Source organism: Lithobates pipiens, unplaced genomic scaffold, assembly GCF_037356315.1.
Source record: "Lithobates pipiens isolate NorthernLeopardFrog02 unplaced genomic scaffold, aLitPip1_a1.2 Scaffold_8, whole genome shotgun sequence".
Lineage (NCBI taxonomy): Eukaryota > Metazoa > Chordata > Amphibia > Anura > Ranidae > Lithobates > Lithobates pipiens.
In genome coordinates, this window is record NW_027507903.1 from 243,796,655 (window position 1) to 243,811,990 (window position 15,336).

The 15,336-nt window shown below is 42.7% G+C and overlaps 1 protein-coding gene across 3 annotated transcripts in view; it reads left to right on the forward strand.

The window, feature by feature from the left end:
* Positions 1-11,989: 11,989 nt before the first annotated feature.
* Positions 11,990-15,336, forward strand: part of MDM2 (MDM2 proto-oncogene) — a 62,367-nt gene continuing 59,020 nt past the window's right edge. The window contains exons 1-4 of one of the 3 annotated variants that reach the window (XM_077469119.1): positions 11,990-12,151; positions 12,850-12,928; positions 13,023-13,097; positions 13,205-13,338. In XM_077469119.1, coding sequence (XP_077325245.1) covers positions 12,120-12,151; positions 12,850-12,928; positions 13,023-13,097; positions 13,205-13,338 — 320 coding nt within the window. In that variant the 5' untranslated portion in view covers positions 11,990-12,119. Of the gene's footprint in view, positions 12,152-12,189; positions 12,697-12,849; positions 12,929-13,022; positions 13,098-13,204; positions 13,339-15,336 lie in introns of those variants that run through there. The other 2 variants (XM_077469118.1, XM_077469117.1) reach the window with 2 other exon arrangements.

Below are 15,336 nucleotides of genomic sequence, written 5' to 3' on the forward strand. Positions count from 1 at the left end.
TCCCCATCACTGCTCTAGGCAAATCTGTACATGCAAGTACACATCTTGGAGGTCCAGGGTAATCATATAAGCCTTTTGGAGTAAAAGATTTCTCAAAGTAAATATTTTCAATCCAAAAATTTCAGAATTCCAGAAACTTGTTCAGCAAGCTCAAATTGATTATCATTCGAAACCTGCTGGAAGGCTTCTGGACAAGGAACACGTGAGAGTAAGCCAGGGTTCACACTATAGCACGCGGCAGATCGCACAGGAGCGCTGTGCATCCCTGTTCCCCGTTTCAGGGATGAATCTATGCCTGAATTTGGCCCTGAAACAGAGCCAAAGACGTACAGTGCAGTGCAGTGCTCTCCACAGCTGCCCCGGAGATATGTGAACTGGCTCCATAGGGAGCCAGTCACATTCTCCTGCTATGCAAATTAGATACCAGGAAATGCACAACTAATTTGCATAGGTGTGAATGGGGGCTAAAACCACCGGAATTTTTGATTGGCACTGGAACAATTACCTGTTCTAATTCCCACTGGGAAACTAGATTTAACAGTGCCTGTTTCCTTACATGTTCTCTCAGCAGCCGAGTGAAAAAGAACCTGCAGGGTGGGGGGAGGCTGAATTCCAGCCTGTAACCTGACTGTATTATCTGAAGGACAGAGGAGTTTTCTGTAATATTTTCCCATTCACTGAAAAAAGGGGACAATCTTCCTCATACTTCCTCATACCTCCGGGCTGGCTGTCACAAGAGTGCTCCAATCTTGGCCTTGTCTCTAATAAAGGACCACTTCCCTTTAGCCTGATTTTTGCCTGATTTAATCTCCAGCTTGCCCTGAGGGCCACAAAAAGGTTTCTTGTTACGAACTTTGTTACGTTTTTCAGGGAATTTCTTACTCTTCACAGAGGAGCGCGTCAAAACTGTCTCTAAAGTAGAGCCAAACAAAAGCTTTCCTTCAAAGGGGATCCAACTTAATTTGTTTTTAGATGTGATGTCACCCTCCTAGAATTTAAGCCATATTGCATGCCTAGCTGAATTAACAAGGGCAGCGGTTCTGGCAATGGATATCACTGAATGAGTAACACCGTCTGCCAAAAAAAGCTACTGACTTAGCTATAAGTGGGAGATATTCTCTAATTTCCTCCACAGGAGTGTTATGACGCGTACACACGATCGGACTGTTCGCCAGACAATTCTATCGTGTGTGGGCTCCAGCGGACTTTTTCTTCCCAAAAGTCCGACTGACTTAGAAATAAGACTTGCTTCAAAATTGGCCCCCGGTTTCAGCTTTTAGTGGACAATACGTTCGTCTGTGTGCTAGTCCGGCGGACTAAAACCGACGCTAGGGCACCTATTGGCTACTGGCTATGAACTTCCTTATTCTATGCCATCACGTTCGAATCCACCGGACTTTTGGAGTGATCGTGTGTGGCCAAGTCCGTTCGCTTGAAAGTCCGGTGGACCTCAGTTGCAAAGTCCGTCGGATTGCCCGCTGGACTAAGTCCGCCGGATAGTGTGTACGCGGCATTAGAGGAAAGAAGACGATCCAACCATTTGACCCAGACATCCAAGTTCCTTGTTACCCTATTAGGGCCAGTTCTGCCACATTAAATTACTGTGCAGGAAGCGGCAGTACTAAGGTAAGGTCAGCTGGAAGGACTGCAGTCTGGTCTCTGCATGGACAAGTGACAGCCATCAGCGCCAGTCTCGGGAGTCAGGCAGCTGCGGACGGCCGCTTCTGTTCTACTTCTGCCGGGCTGGTTGTCACTTCTCCTAACTCTCCTCTCCTCCACTCTTCCCTGAGTGAACTGAATGTCGGCAGCCCCGCCTCCACGGCAGAGGGTTAAGTGCACAGTAAACTGTGCTGCCTTTGTAGCTGCCTGTGCCGATCCTGCACTGTCACTCATATTTTCACAGGAGGATTCAGAGTGAACAGCACAGGACCGCAGTGTGCTGAAGACCCCTGTAAACTGACCAATCCCTGATTCCCTGCTGTGCCCAGGCTAGCAACTCCACCCCCTGATAAGCACACAAACATGCAGCATGCTGCTGGATAGGGGTGTGTGTGCAGCTGCCGCATGAATCAGTAAGTGTACTGTCCAAACACCCCCCTCAGCTACTGCTACTCAGTAGTAGAAACCCAGGTTAGAATATCGAAAAGCCCCAAATATAAGGGGTGAAATAGTTCCTAGTAAAATTTTAAGTATGTATGAGCCCTTACCTTGTGACACAACCCATTCTCTTTAAAATAGAAATGAAAGGCAAATGTTTGTGTGCATATAAACAAAACATTATAGATACCCCTTTTTTTTTCTCATCACATAATCTCTGTTCTCGGCTGCAAATTTTGTTTAGAGAGGTGGGGACAGAAAAACATCAGTACACTAATCTTCCCAGTGAATGGCTGTGCAGGAGGCTTGTCAGCTGGTTGCCCTCCCAGCACAGACAGAAAACTGACCATGGTGGGATGGATGAGCTCTCATGCCTAGCATGGTCAATTTGAAATAGGAAAGCAGACAGGAACACCAATAATTTCACACAAAGCAAGCAATACAAAGAGAACAAGATACTTTTTAACACAAGGACATGGTACAGCTGACACATCAGGAATATGAAAATTTGCGGTAGCATATTCTTTAAACCAAAGTAAGAAACCTTTGTTTGTTGAGGGTAATTTGTTTGGTGATTTAGTAGGAATTTTTCAGTGTTGGAAAAATTTATGTTTTACCCACAAAATTTCTTAACCGCCTGCTGACCAGCCGCCATCATTATACTGCGGCAGGTTGGCAGGATCCCGCTAACCGTCATAGGAATATGTCGGCTCGTGGGATCAGGATAGCAGGCACACACCTGCTGCATGGGGGGGGGGTGCCGATACGATCGCAAGCACGAGGGGTGGAACATGGAAGTGTGTGTGTAAATCCGTGTTCTGTTCTGAGAGAAGTGACAGATCGTGTGTTCCTATTAGCTAGGAACCACGATCCTTCACTTCCTCTAGTCAGTCCCCTCCCCCTTCAGTAAGAATCACCTCCCAGGGTAAACAGTTAACCCCTTGATCGCCCCTAGTGTTAACCCCTTCACTGCCAGTGACATTTTTACAGTAATCAATGCATTTTTAATTGCACTGATCGCTATATAAATGTGACTGGTGCCAAAATCGCACCAAAAGTGTCCGATCTGTCCGCCATAATGTTGCAGTCACAATAAAAATCGATGATCACCACAATTACTAGTAAAAAAAATATATTGATAAATATGATATAAAACTATCCCCTATTTTGTAGACGCTATAACTTTTGCGCAAACCAATCAATAAACGTTTATTGCGATTTTTTTTAACCAAAATTATGAAGAATGCATATCGGCCTAAACTGAGGAAAAAAAAAGTTTTTTTTATATATTTTTTGGAGATATTTATTATAGCAAAAAGTAAAAAATAATGCGTTTTTTTAAATTGTCGCTATTTTTTTGTTTATAGCACAAAAAATAAAAAACGCAGAGGTGATCAAATACCACCAAAAGAAAGCTCTATTTGTGGGGAAAAAAGGATGTCAATTTTGTTTGGGAGCAATTGTCAGTTAAAGCGATGCAGTGCTAAATCGCAAAAAGTGCTCTGGTCTTTGGGCAGCCAAATGGTCCGGGGCTTAAGTGGTTAAACATTGTTAAAAAAAAAAAAAATTGTGTTAATGTTAAGACATAAAATCTCTGCATTTTATAAGTGCTCCACAGAGTTTGTGGTATATCGCCTGACCTGCTCCTGTGGTCTTTTTTATGTGGGGCACACTATTAGGGCCCTACGTAGCAAGTTTGGTGAATACCGCCATCTCACTGAACAAAGTATTAAAGAACAGTGTACCCAGGCATTTTGCAGAAAAACATGATTCCACAGGTGGATTGTTGGTATGGCTCATTGAGGCCTTATCTAAAAGTTACTCTCCAGAACACTTAAAAAAATCATGCAAAACCAGAGACGTTTTGAATATTCACTGTAAACACCCCTGGTCTCAAAGCTGAAATAGAAGTTAACACCATAATGTAATTAATTATAGAGTACAAATATTTCTGGGATATGTTCTCTTATTGTAACAAACTAACTTTATTTTATTTTTATAAATTGTTCTGGATACAATGTTCCTTATATACCTATTATCCTAGAGGTCTGACTCTAGTTCCCCCTACTGGACATTTTTTATATTTTTTTATATTACATGTCTATGTCGCTATTCACAGATTTTATACATTTACAGTATATATTGCTAACCTACATTATGAGGTATTATAAGGTCCCTATATGGTTACCTACCCCCCCCCCCCCCCTTTCTATTATTATTCTTATAGTAATGTTATTTTTATAGTAATGGGATTAATTTATGTCTATTTTCCCTCCCACTCACAGATGTTTAGTTACTTTTACTTCCAGGTCCTTAAAATGTATACCATATATACCGCTTACATATTCACCCCATTCTGTGTTTTTAATTCTATGGTTTTAATAGTGGCATTCTGATCATTGTTGTCCCTCAGTGCCCTTATATTTCTCCATATTCTTATTTGGCCAGATTTGACCTCTCTAAAATGCATTGCCAGCCCCTTCTTCTACTTTTATGTATTCTGCATGGTTGAACGCCTCCGATAGGTGCCCATACAGCTTCCCTGCGTCATGGTGCAGGCTCTAGCCTGCTTGCAGAAGCATGAGACCTGCCAGTCCTAATGCTTGGATTTACCAACACTTTGCACAAGCTCTGGATGTTCAGAGGCGATCATTTCCATGCTGACACAGAATTTTACATGTGAATGGATATTGTTTTTAAACTTTTATTAAAACAGTGATATAAACTAGGCCAAGGGTCTCCAAACATTATAAACAATGGGCCAGTTCACTGTCTTACAGGCTTTAGGGGGGCCGGACTATGGCAACTGGGAGCAGAAATGGTCCCAAAGTCAGCAGGAAAAACAATGCCCCATCATTGGTAGGAATTGTGCCCCATCATTGGTATCATTGGGCCCAATTGTTGATGTCATTGGGAGAAATTGTGCACCATCATTGGTGTCATTGGGAGGAATTGTGTCCCATCATTGGATCCAATTGTTGGTGTCATTGCAAGGAATTTTGCCCCATCCTTCGAGTCAGTGGAGGAATTGTGCCCCATCATTGCTGTCATTGGGAGGAATTGTGCCCCATCATTGGCGTCATTGGGCCCAATTGTTGATGTCATTGGGTGGAATTTACACCAACATTGGTGTTAGTGGAAGAAATTGTGTCCGGTCATTGGGCCCAATTGTTGGTGTCATTGGAAGGAATTTTGCCTCATCGTTTGAGTCAGTGGAGGAATTGTGCCCCATCATTGGTGTCATTGGGCCCAATTGTTGGTGTCAGTGGGAAGAATTGTGCCCAGTCATTGGTAGCAGTGGGAAAAATTGTGTCCCATTACTGATGCCATTGGGCCCAGTGTTGTTGTCATTGTGAGGAATTGTACAAACAATTGGCCTCTGCCCCCACCTATAACTGGTCTTTGCACCAAGGAACCCTGGAAGGGCGACGTATGTCAAACAAAACCAAAGAAATTTCCCAGCTCAACTTACTGACCAGCCTGCGACCAACCGAATTGACCCAACAATATGAGTTGAAAACAGGGGTTTAGTGTGCACACATTAGCAAATACATACAAATCTGTGCACACTAAGGCTGTGTTCACACTATTGCAAATTGAATGCAGATTTCTCCACATCCAGTTCGCATAGCAGGAGATTGTGACCAGCTCTCTATGGAGATGGTTCACACATCTCCACATTGGCTCTGGTGTGAATTGCACAAGAGTCCTGTGCGTCTTCAAGTCCGAATTTGGCCAAAAATTCAGGCTGAAATCAGACCTAAAACGGTGACGCACCGGACTTCTACAGTGTGAACCCAGCCTGAACCCCTGTTTTTGACGCATATTTTTCGACAGGTCAATTTGATTGGTCACAGGCTGGTCAATAAGATCAGCTTGGAAATTTATTTGATTATGTTTGACATTGTGTGGAATTGTAGCCCTTCACTGGTCTTGGTGGGGAAGAATTTAGCCCCATTCTTGGTATCAGTGGATGAAATAGTGCCCAATGGGCCTGGATAAAGGCAAGCAAAGTGCCACAGTTTGGAGACCACTGAACTAGGCTAATCCTAACGACAGAGTGGTTGATGCTTTATTTTAAAAGCGATAAATTTAAGCAAATCAAACTGTGTATCCAGTGAAAGAAAGAATGTGTCCTGCAGATCAAAGGAAATATAAACAATGTATCCAATTAAAACAATGTGTCCATTTAAAAACCACATATAGTCTCACAATAATAAAGCTTCTTCTTGTGCTGATTCACTCAAAAATGAATGTGTTCTACACCAAGCTTGGAATCACCCAGTGCAGGTCACCACCACTGAATGGACCTACACTCACTGACTCAATTTGCCCACCTCTCTCAAGTAGGGCAATCAGGCTTGTCATTTCTCTCTCTCTCTCTCTCCCTGGCTGTCGGCTCCTCCCTGTATATCTTCTGTCAGCTTCCAATGATGTTTAGCTAGTGACTCAGTAAAGAAATTAAGAGCCTCATAGTGTAATCCTATAAAGACTTTCTATATTTATTAAAACACAAATCTACTCACATTAAAAATATTACGTGAAAGCTCACCTGACAGGTATGTATAGCAGCAAAGGCAGACAGTCCAGTTATGCTGGAATCCAAGTTTTTATAGAAGAACACCGGGCAAAATATTTTTTTTCCATGCAGTGTAGCTGTGCCTGCACTGCATGGGTTAACTGCACATTTTTGTCTAGGGGTGAGGAGAGCGGAGATATACTTACCTACTGCGCTGATCCTCTGAGTGTAAGACCAGTCTACTCACTGTGGAACCTAAGGGGTTAATCCTCCGCTTTGTGTAAAAGGGCTGTTTGTTCCCCCCCTTCTTCGACTGTCCCCAACCCATCTCTTTATAAAACAGAGCCTTGGGGGCAAGCTGCACATGCTCAGTTTGGTGTGTATTTTTAGAGTGCATGTGATCTGCACAGGACCAGACAGAGAGTCAGGGGTCCTGCAAGCTCATAAGACAGTCAGACTAGAATGAAAAACTCCTCCTACAAACTTTAACTAGACACTGATAGAAGTCACAAGACTGCTGTATACTGAGGGCTGGTTCACACTGCAGGCGAGGCGAGGCGACTTCGACTTGCCTTGCCGCGACCTGCAGCGGCCTCGGCGGCGACTTGCAAATGACTTCTGTATAGAAGTCAATGCAAGTCGCCCCGAGGTCGCCCGAAAGTAGTACAGGAACCTTTTTTCTGAGTCGGAGCAACTCGAGTCGCTCCTCTCAGAACGGTTCCATTGTACAGAACGGGGGCGACTTGCAGGAGCGAGGCGAGTCGTGTCGCCTCGCATCGCCCGCTGTGTGAACCGGCCCTGATGATGAGAAAGGTATTTAGCTGTTTATATTTACTAAAATAGCTGCATTTTCATGTTCTGTGTACTGTTGGAGACCAAATATAGTGAATGCAGGGACCTGGGTTTAGTAACATTTCAAGAATACATGTTTTAACAGAATTATTTTCTTTTTAAACCAGAGTTTGGTGTCACTTTAAAGAGAAACTAAACGCTCCTAGTCTTTACAGCCAAGGAAATTGCTATCTTAGATTGTTTGAATCAGCAGGAACCAGCTGAGACTCGAACCGCCTATGGACAGGCTGAAGTTAAACGATCGCTTAACTTGGGTACAACCAGCCTGCCGGATTTACTTGCGAGTATCGCTATCGGCTGCTATAGCCACTAGCAATAATCACTGTCTTCTCCTGGCAAGGATGACTGCCCCTGCCCATATAAAAATGAAAATCACAGAACACTCTTGTGTTGCTTGAGAGGAATACAAGATGTTTCCTTGATGGAGGAGCTGAACAGTGAGTGACCTACTTTTGATCACTGTGCTCAAGCCCTGACTGTAAAGTTTCACCACTGAAACTGCATGTAAGAAACATTTTTCAAGAAAAAATCTGCAGCAACCAGGGGCCGCACATTATTAGAGGTACCTTATTTATCCCCATCTAAAACCCCAGTGAGTTTTTTTGCCTACAATTCAGCTTTACAGCAGTATAAAGTGGCTGTAAACCCTTACACACCATATTTCCCTACAGGTAAGCCTATAATAAGGCTTATCTGTAGGTACTGGAAATATCTCCTAAGCCTGCATGGTTTAGGAGATATGTACCATATACACCTACGCCAACATCATTGGCGCTTACACACTGAAGAAAGGGCGCGATTGCGCCGTTTCTAAAGGGCCCGTGCCGTGACCAACGGCTCCCGCCTGCATGCGCAGGAGTGACCTCACATGGCTCCGGCCAGTACAAGGCCCCGGAAGGAAAAGGAGTGAAGATTGACCCGGCCACCGCTGGCTTCGTTTGCAGGTAAGTGGAAGATAATGGGCAAGTAAGCGATGCATACTAGCTCATTATGCTTTTACTTTGCAGGCAACAAAATAGGGGAAAAAAAAACCATCAGGCTTGGTTCACACCTAATATGTTTCTACAGTGCTTTTTGTGGTGCTTTTTGTGGTGCATTTTGCGTTTTTGCACACGCATTTTTTGCACTTTTTTGATGCTCTTTTTTGGGCTAATTTGTTGTTGGGTGGATTAATAAATGTAAAATACAAATCATGGCAAAAATGCACTACATGCATTTCTGTAGCTTTTCCATTGAAGTCTATTGAACCAAGAACGCACAGTTTGGTTTTTAAAAAAAGAGTACTTGTCACATGCCTGCTGCTGTCACAAGGATGTTTACATTCCTTGTGACAGCAATAAAAGTTATAAAAAATAAATAAATAAATGAAACAGTATAAAAAAAAAAAAAAAATCAAGAGTGCCCCCATCCTCCCATGCAAACAGCAATTGTTCCACACATGTGAGGTATTACTGTGAATGTCAGATTATGGGCAGTAATTCTAGCACCAGACCTCCTCTGTAAATCTAAAGTGGTAACCTGTAAAGGCTTTTAAAGGGTCGCTATGGATAGTAAAATATATGTTGTTTGTTCCCATTGCACAGCCATGTGCAATTTTAAAGTTGCTGGGGTAGGACAAATTTATATTTGGGGGGGGGGGGGCGCCTATTTTTAGTCTTGTCTAGGGCAGATGACCCCCTCATTGATTCCTAAATTCGATTAATGCATATATATTATCACAATTTTGCCAATTTACCAGATTGAAATTTACTGGCATTTCCAAAAGTTACAAAATTACAGTTATAAGTGCAAACTTTAGTATTTAGGCTACAAACTAAGTACAATATGCAATTAGCAATGTGATTTAAGGTAGATATTAGGGAAAGAAACAGATTTATTATTTTAGTTTCGATATAGTAAGGAGCTCAGAGACAGGACTCAGGAGGGCAAGGAATTAGACAAGGAAGGTACATACACATGAAGTTGACTCTTGGTCCCTTCAGTCCAAACAGCACTGACAGTCCCCCTCCCGACCTGCCCTGCTCCTGTGCTGCAGACTGACACATGTGGTTCTTGCCGCTCTGCTTGGCTCCCTTGCACCATGACATCACACTACACGCTCAGGCACCGCCTCCACCAGAGTTGCCCGAACACACTGTAGCAGACACTCGGATGGTCTCGGCCAGCTCTGGACCGAGCTGAAAATCACAGCCATATTTTTTACTGGCAACTTTTTTCTTTTACTGGCAGGAGAAAATTGCCTGTTTTTTACTGGCTGCCAGTTGGCAACATTGTATTACCATATTACCAGTGTGTACTGTGTGTGTGTACACAATCAGTGTGTACTGTGTGTGTTTGTACTGTTTGTGTGTACTGTGGGGTTGATTTACTAAAGACAAATCCACTTTGCACTATAAGTGTACTTGGAAGTGAGGGGAAGGTCTGAAATGAGGGGATCTCTGCTGATTTTATATGATCAGTGTGCACCGTGTGTACTGTGTGTGTGTGTGTGATCAGTGTGTGTGTATGTATATATATATATATATATATATATGACCAGTGTGTACTGGTGTGTGTGTATGATCAGTGTGCACGTGTATGATCAGTGTGTACTGTGATCAGTGTGTGTGTATGATCTGTGTACTGTGTGTGTGAGTATATGACCAGTGTGTGTGTGTGTGAGTATATGTCCAGTGTTTGTGTATGATCAGTGTGTACTATGTGTGTGAGTATACGTCCAGTGTTTGTGTATGATCAGTGTGTACTATGTGTGTGAGTATACGTCCAGTGTTTGTGTATGATCAGTGTGTACTATGTGTGTGAGTATACGTCCAGTGTTTGTGTATGATCAGTGTGTACTATGTGTGTGAGTATACGTCCAGTGTTTGTGTATGATCAGTGTGTACTATGTGTGTGAGTATATGTCCAGTGTTTGTGTATGATCAGTGTGTACTGTGTGTGTGTGAGTATACGTCCAGTGTTTGTGTATGATCAGTTTATACTGTGTGTGTGTACACAATCAGTGTGTATTTATACTGTTTGTGTGTACATTATCAGTGTGTACTGTGGGGTTGATTTACTAAAGACAAATCCACTTTGCACTACAAGTGTACTTGGAAGTGCAGTCGCTTTAGATCTGAAATGAAGGGAATCTCTGCTGATTTTATATGATCAGTGTGTGTATATATATATGACCAGTGTGTACTGTGTGTGATCAGTGTGTACTGCGTGTGTGTGTATATATATATATATATATATGACCAGTTTGTACTGTGTATGTGAGTATATGATCAGTGTGTACTGTGTGTGTGTGCGTGCGCGTATGATCAGTGTGTGTGTATGATCCGTGTGTACTGCGCGTGTGTGTGTGAATATACCTCCAGTGTTTGTGTGTGATCAGTGTGTACTGTGTGTGTGAGTATACGTCCAGTGTTTGTGTATGATCAGTGTGTACGTATACGCCCAGTGTTTGTGTATGATCAGTGTGTACTGTGTGTGTGTGAGTATACATCCAGTGGTTTTGTATGATCAGTGTGTACTGTGTGTGAATATAGGTCCGGTGTTTGTGTATGATCAGTGTGTACTGTGTATGTGTGAGTATACATCCAGTGGTTGTGTATGATCAGTGTGTACTGTGTGTGAGTATAGGTCCAGTGTTTGTGTATGATCAGTGTGTACTGTGTGTGTGAGTATACGTCCAGTTGTTGTGTATGATCAGTGTGTACTGAGTGTGTGAATATACGCCCAGTGTTTGTGTATGATCAGTGTGTACTGTGTGCGTGTAAGATCAGTGTGTACTGTGTGTGTGTGTGAGTATACGTCCAGTGGTTGTGTATGATCAGTGTGTACTGCGTGTGAGTATAGGTCCAGTGTTTGTGTATGATCAGTGTGTACTGTGTGTGTGAGTATACGTCCAGTTGTTGTGTATGATCAGTGTGTACTGTGTGTGTGTGTGTGAGTATATGTCCAGTGTTTGTGTATGAGCAGTGTGTACTGTGCGTGCGAGTATATGACCAGTGTGTGTGAGTATAGGTCCAGTTGTTGTGTATGATCAGTGTGTACTGAGTGTGTGAGTATACGCCCAGTGTTTGTGTATGATCAGTGTGTACTGTGTGCGTGTAAGATCAGTGTGTACTGTGTGTGTGTGAGTATACGTCCAGTGGTTGTGTATGATCAGTGTGTACTGTGTGTGAGTATAGGTCCAGTGTTTGTGTATGATCAGTGTGTACTGTGTGTGTGAGTATACGTCCAGTTGTTGTGTATGATCAGTGTGTACTGTGTGTGAGTATATGTCCAGTGTTTGTGTATGATCAGTGTGTACTGTGCGTGCGAGTATATGACCAGTGTGTGTGAGTATAGGTCCAGTTGTTGTGTATGATCAGTGTGTACTGTGTGTGTGAGTATATGTCAAGTGTTTGTGTATGAGCAGTGTGTACTGTGCGTGTGTATGAGCAGTGTGTACTGTACTGTGAGTGAGTATTGGGTGGAGAGCCGCCAGACGTGTCACTGTAGCAGGGAGAGGTTAGGTGTCGCGCCTGTGTCTGCCGGCAGGGGGAGCTCTTGGGATGGCGCGCTGCCCGCTGACTAGCCCTGGCTGTGTATATCGTGTGTGGAGCGGGTCCATCACCATTTTACATGGTAAACACGGAGAATTAAACGTTTCGCCCACAGAATGGAGGAAAGCGAAGGCTCCGGCCAGCTGAGGTGGGTTTGTGGTGTCCGGTAGGTATGTATGGTGCCGTGGTGCGGCGGAGGAGGCCTGTGCGGCCTGTAGGAGCGGAGCTGGAGTAGTGTATGAAGGGGCGCTCCTGTGTACAAGGCCCTCCTTTGTGTTGGCGCTCCCTGTATTATGTTGGTGGGCAGGCTCGGTGTACAGGGCATGTAGCGCTGAGTTTCGTATGAGGAGAGGAAGGAGCCGGTGTGAGCGGGTTGTTGGTGGTGTCGTCATTCGTATCGGTGAGGGTGGGCCATGCTGGTCATGTCTGTGATAGCAGCGCCCCCCTCGTTCCCTCATCACGCCCTCTAGTGGTGAGCATGCACGGAGCGGTCAGTCCGGTTCTTGCGTGTTGTTGATGGTGACAGGTGGTGAGTCAGCTCTGACTGTACGGATCATGCTCAGACATGTGCCAGGGATCTAGCCCCGACTTGTCTGCTCTCACACTAATAAAGAGGGATACCGGCTGCTACACTGTCCTGCACTTTATATACTGGGAGCTCAGCTCTACATCCTCAGCACTTTATATGTCAAGGTAAGACATATACTCCTGCTCATCTACATGATTATCTTCTCTTTGATCATCCTGATCACTGATGTTCATGTCATCAACACAAGCTGTCAAGGAGCAATCCACTCATACATCCTTCCTTACTTGTTCTCATAGAGAATCCTCTATTCATTACAGGCAAGCGTGCAATGTATCGTCTACCAGTACCGATTGTATAGAAAACTCTGCAATCATGGGCTCAGACAACGAAACACTGGTAAGTGAGCGCTATATATCTTCTTTAATCGATTTGCCATTGTTGTCATTAGCCTGTCATTAAGCCTGTTTCTTCCAACTGGTTAATATTTCAGGTAAAACCAAATCCACTTCTGTTGCATCTGTTAAAATCTGCCGGTGCCCAGAAGGATACCTTTACAATGAAAGAGGTGCGCGGATGATATGTATGCGTAAGATTGTATGCAGTCTGTATTAGCCGTGCTTTGTTGTCTGATATAATATAGTTCATTGCATTGTCTCCATACTTACGCTGTAGGTTATTTACCATCTTGGTCAATACATTATGGCCAAGCAGTTGTATGACGAGAAGCAACAGCATATTGTCCACTGCTCTAATGATCCTCTGGGAGAACTATTTGGGGTACAGAACTTCTCTGTAAAAGAACCAAGGTAATATAAATACAGTGTGTATGTGAGATTGTGACATTATAGAAGGATTTATGTAAGGCTCCATGCACACTGGGCTTTAAAAAAAATGTCTGTTCTCTTGGGATTAAAAATCACTCAGAGCTTTTATTTTTATTTTTTTTACAAAGTTTAGGAGAGGTGTTTTTTTTTTTTTTTTTTTCTGCCGGTAAGCTTCAATCAAACTCGAACCAGAAGGTTTTTTTTTCCTCCCTCTAAACAGTGAGCTCAAAATATATGCCTGTAATCGTCCTAATGTACATGGACACATAGGATAACATTGCGCTGTTTCTACAGGCAGAACACAAAACTCCTATAGAAGCAATGTTTTTTTTTTAAGCCAGTGTGCATAGAGCCTAAACATTACAGCGTGTGCACACACCGTTTTAATTCCTGCTTTTCTTTTCTTTCTTCTGTAAATCTTACTACTTCTTTTTAAAATTTGTTAAAATGTGGCTATGTTTTTATTTTCCATTCTATGCTACATTAAGGCACAGATATGATTCTGCTTTATTCTGGAACCTAATGGGGACCTCCCAATAAATATGATTCTACTCTAATCCTGGGGGCCCCTGCTTGCCAGCTGTATTGCATACACCAATTTTTCTCCCTTTTATTCTATTCTCTCATCATCCTTTCATCACTGGCTGCATACCATTCCCTACAGCAACTGACTGACTTCCAAAATAACCACCTGCTCATTAAATTTTTCCTTTAAAACCCGCTCTCTTTCTCTTTCAAAGTCCTTATATATCACAATGCCTGAAGCCGAATTGATTTTTTTTTTTTTTTGCCCACAGCAACCTCAGGTCAGTCATACATGTTAAGATTTCTGTCAATAGATTTTCATGCTTGCTTAAAGGATAAGTTCACCTTTTCTAACATGTTGCAGGTGTAATATATTACAAATGCATCGGCCACCATGGTGATCTTCTCCCTTCACTAGCTGTCATAATGTAAGGAAAAAAAAAAGAAAAAGTAACAGAAGGGGGGCTCTGCTCACCCGGCCACTTCATTCCTTCACAATGTTCTGTGAATGGGAAAACTACAGGTACAGACAGCCTTTGCAACTGTCGGAATGTAATTCTCAAGTAAACTACCTGGACACTGGTAGTTCATTGATATATTTTTATTTTATTTGTCAGCCTGTAACTGTCTGCCCATACAGTGTACGGGCAGACAGCTTACACTGACAGTCTTTAGGAGTGCTGCATGACACACACAATTTGCTGATCACTGGGGAAATGCTTTACAGGCTCCTAAAAAATAAATAAAAAATAAAGTGCATTTATTATTATGTTTTTTAAAATATTAAACTTATCCTTTAACAGTGAGGATGGAGGAATTTTCCCTGCTATCTAGTATATTCGGACTCCCCCCTGCTCCTGCAGCAGGTATAATACTCAAAAAATGGCTGCATTGGCTACAGTCACTGTTTACCTGAGAAATTTCTATTTGGCTTCTTTGATTTTGAAATTGAAGTTTGTCAGTTTCACTCACAGCTGGAATTTCTACCAATTCATCATACTTAATGTAATTGTAGCCGTATTAGTGCAATTGTGACAGAGAAAAATGAATTGTATGTTAGTGCAAATAAAAAAAGTATCACGGACAGTACTCAATTTTCTCTACCAATTCATCAAGAATCAGACAAAATTTGAGCCATATATCTCCAGCATAAGCTGGTCCTTCCTGTACAAAATGGGACATGTAAGGTATATTCTGGTTGCTATGGGTGACAAAAACAAATTCTTGTCATTTTGATATATAAGGCACAGTGTGCATTGTTTTGTAAGGTATACGTATACAGTTGGTCATGCTTCATTTGATTAAAACTTTGCATGTTACTGAGCAAAGTACAAATTCTGGAGCCACTGTAATAATCAGTGCTGAACACAAGCTGAGTTGTGCAATGTCAGGTTTGACCAACTGTCAAGTTGCTACTCACAGAGTTTGTAGCCCTTCTGCTAATATGGCTATCAG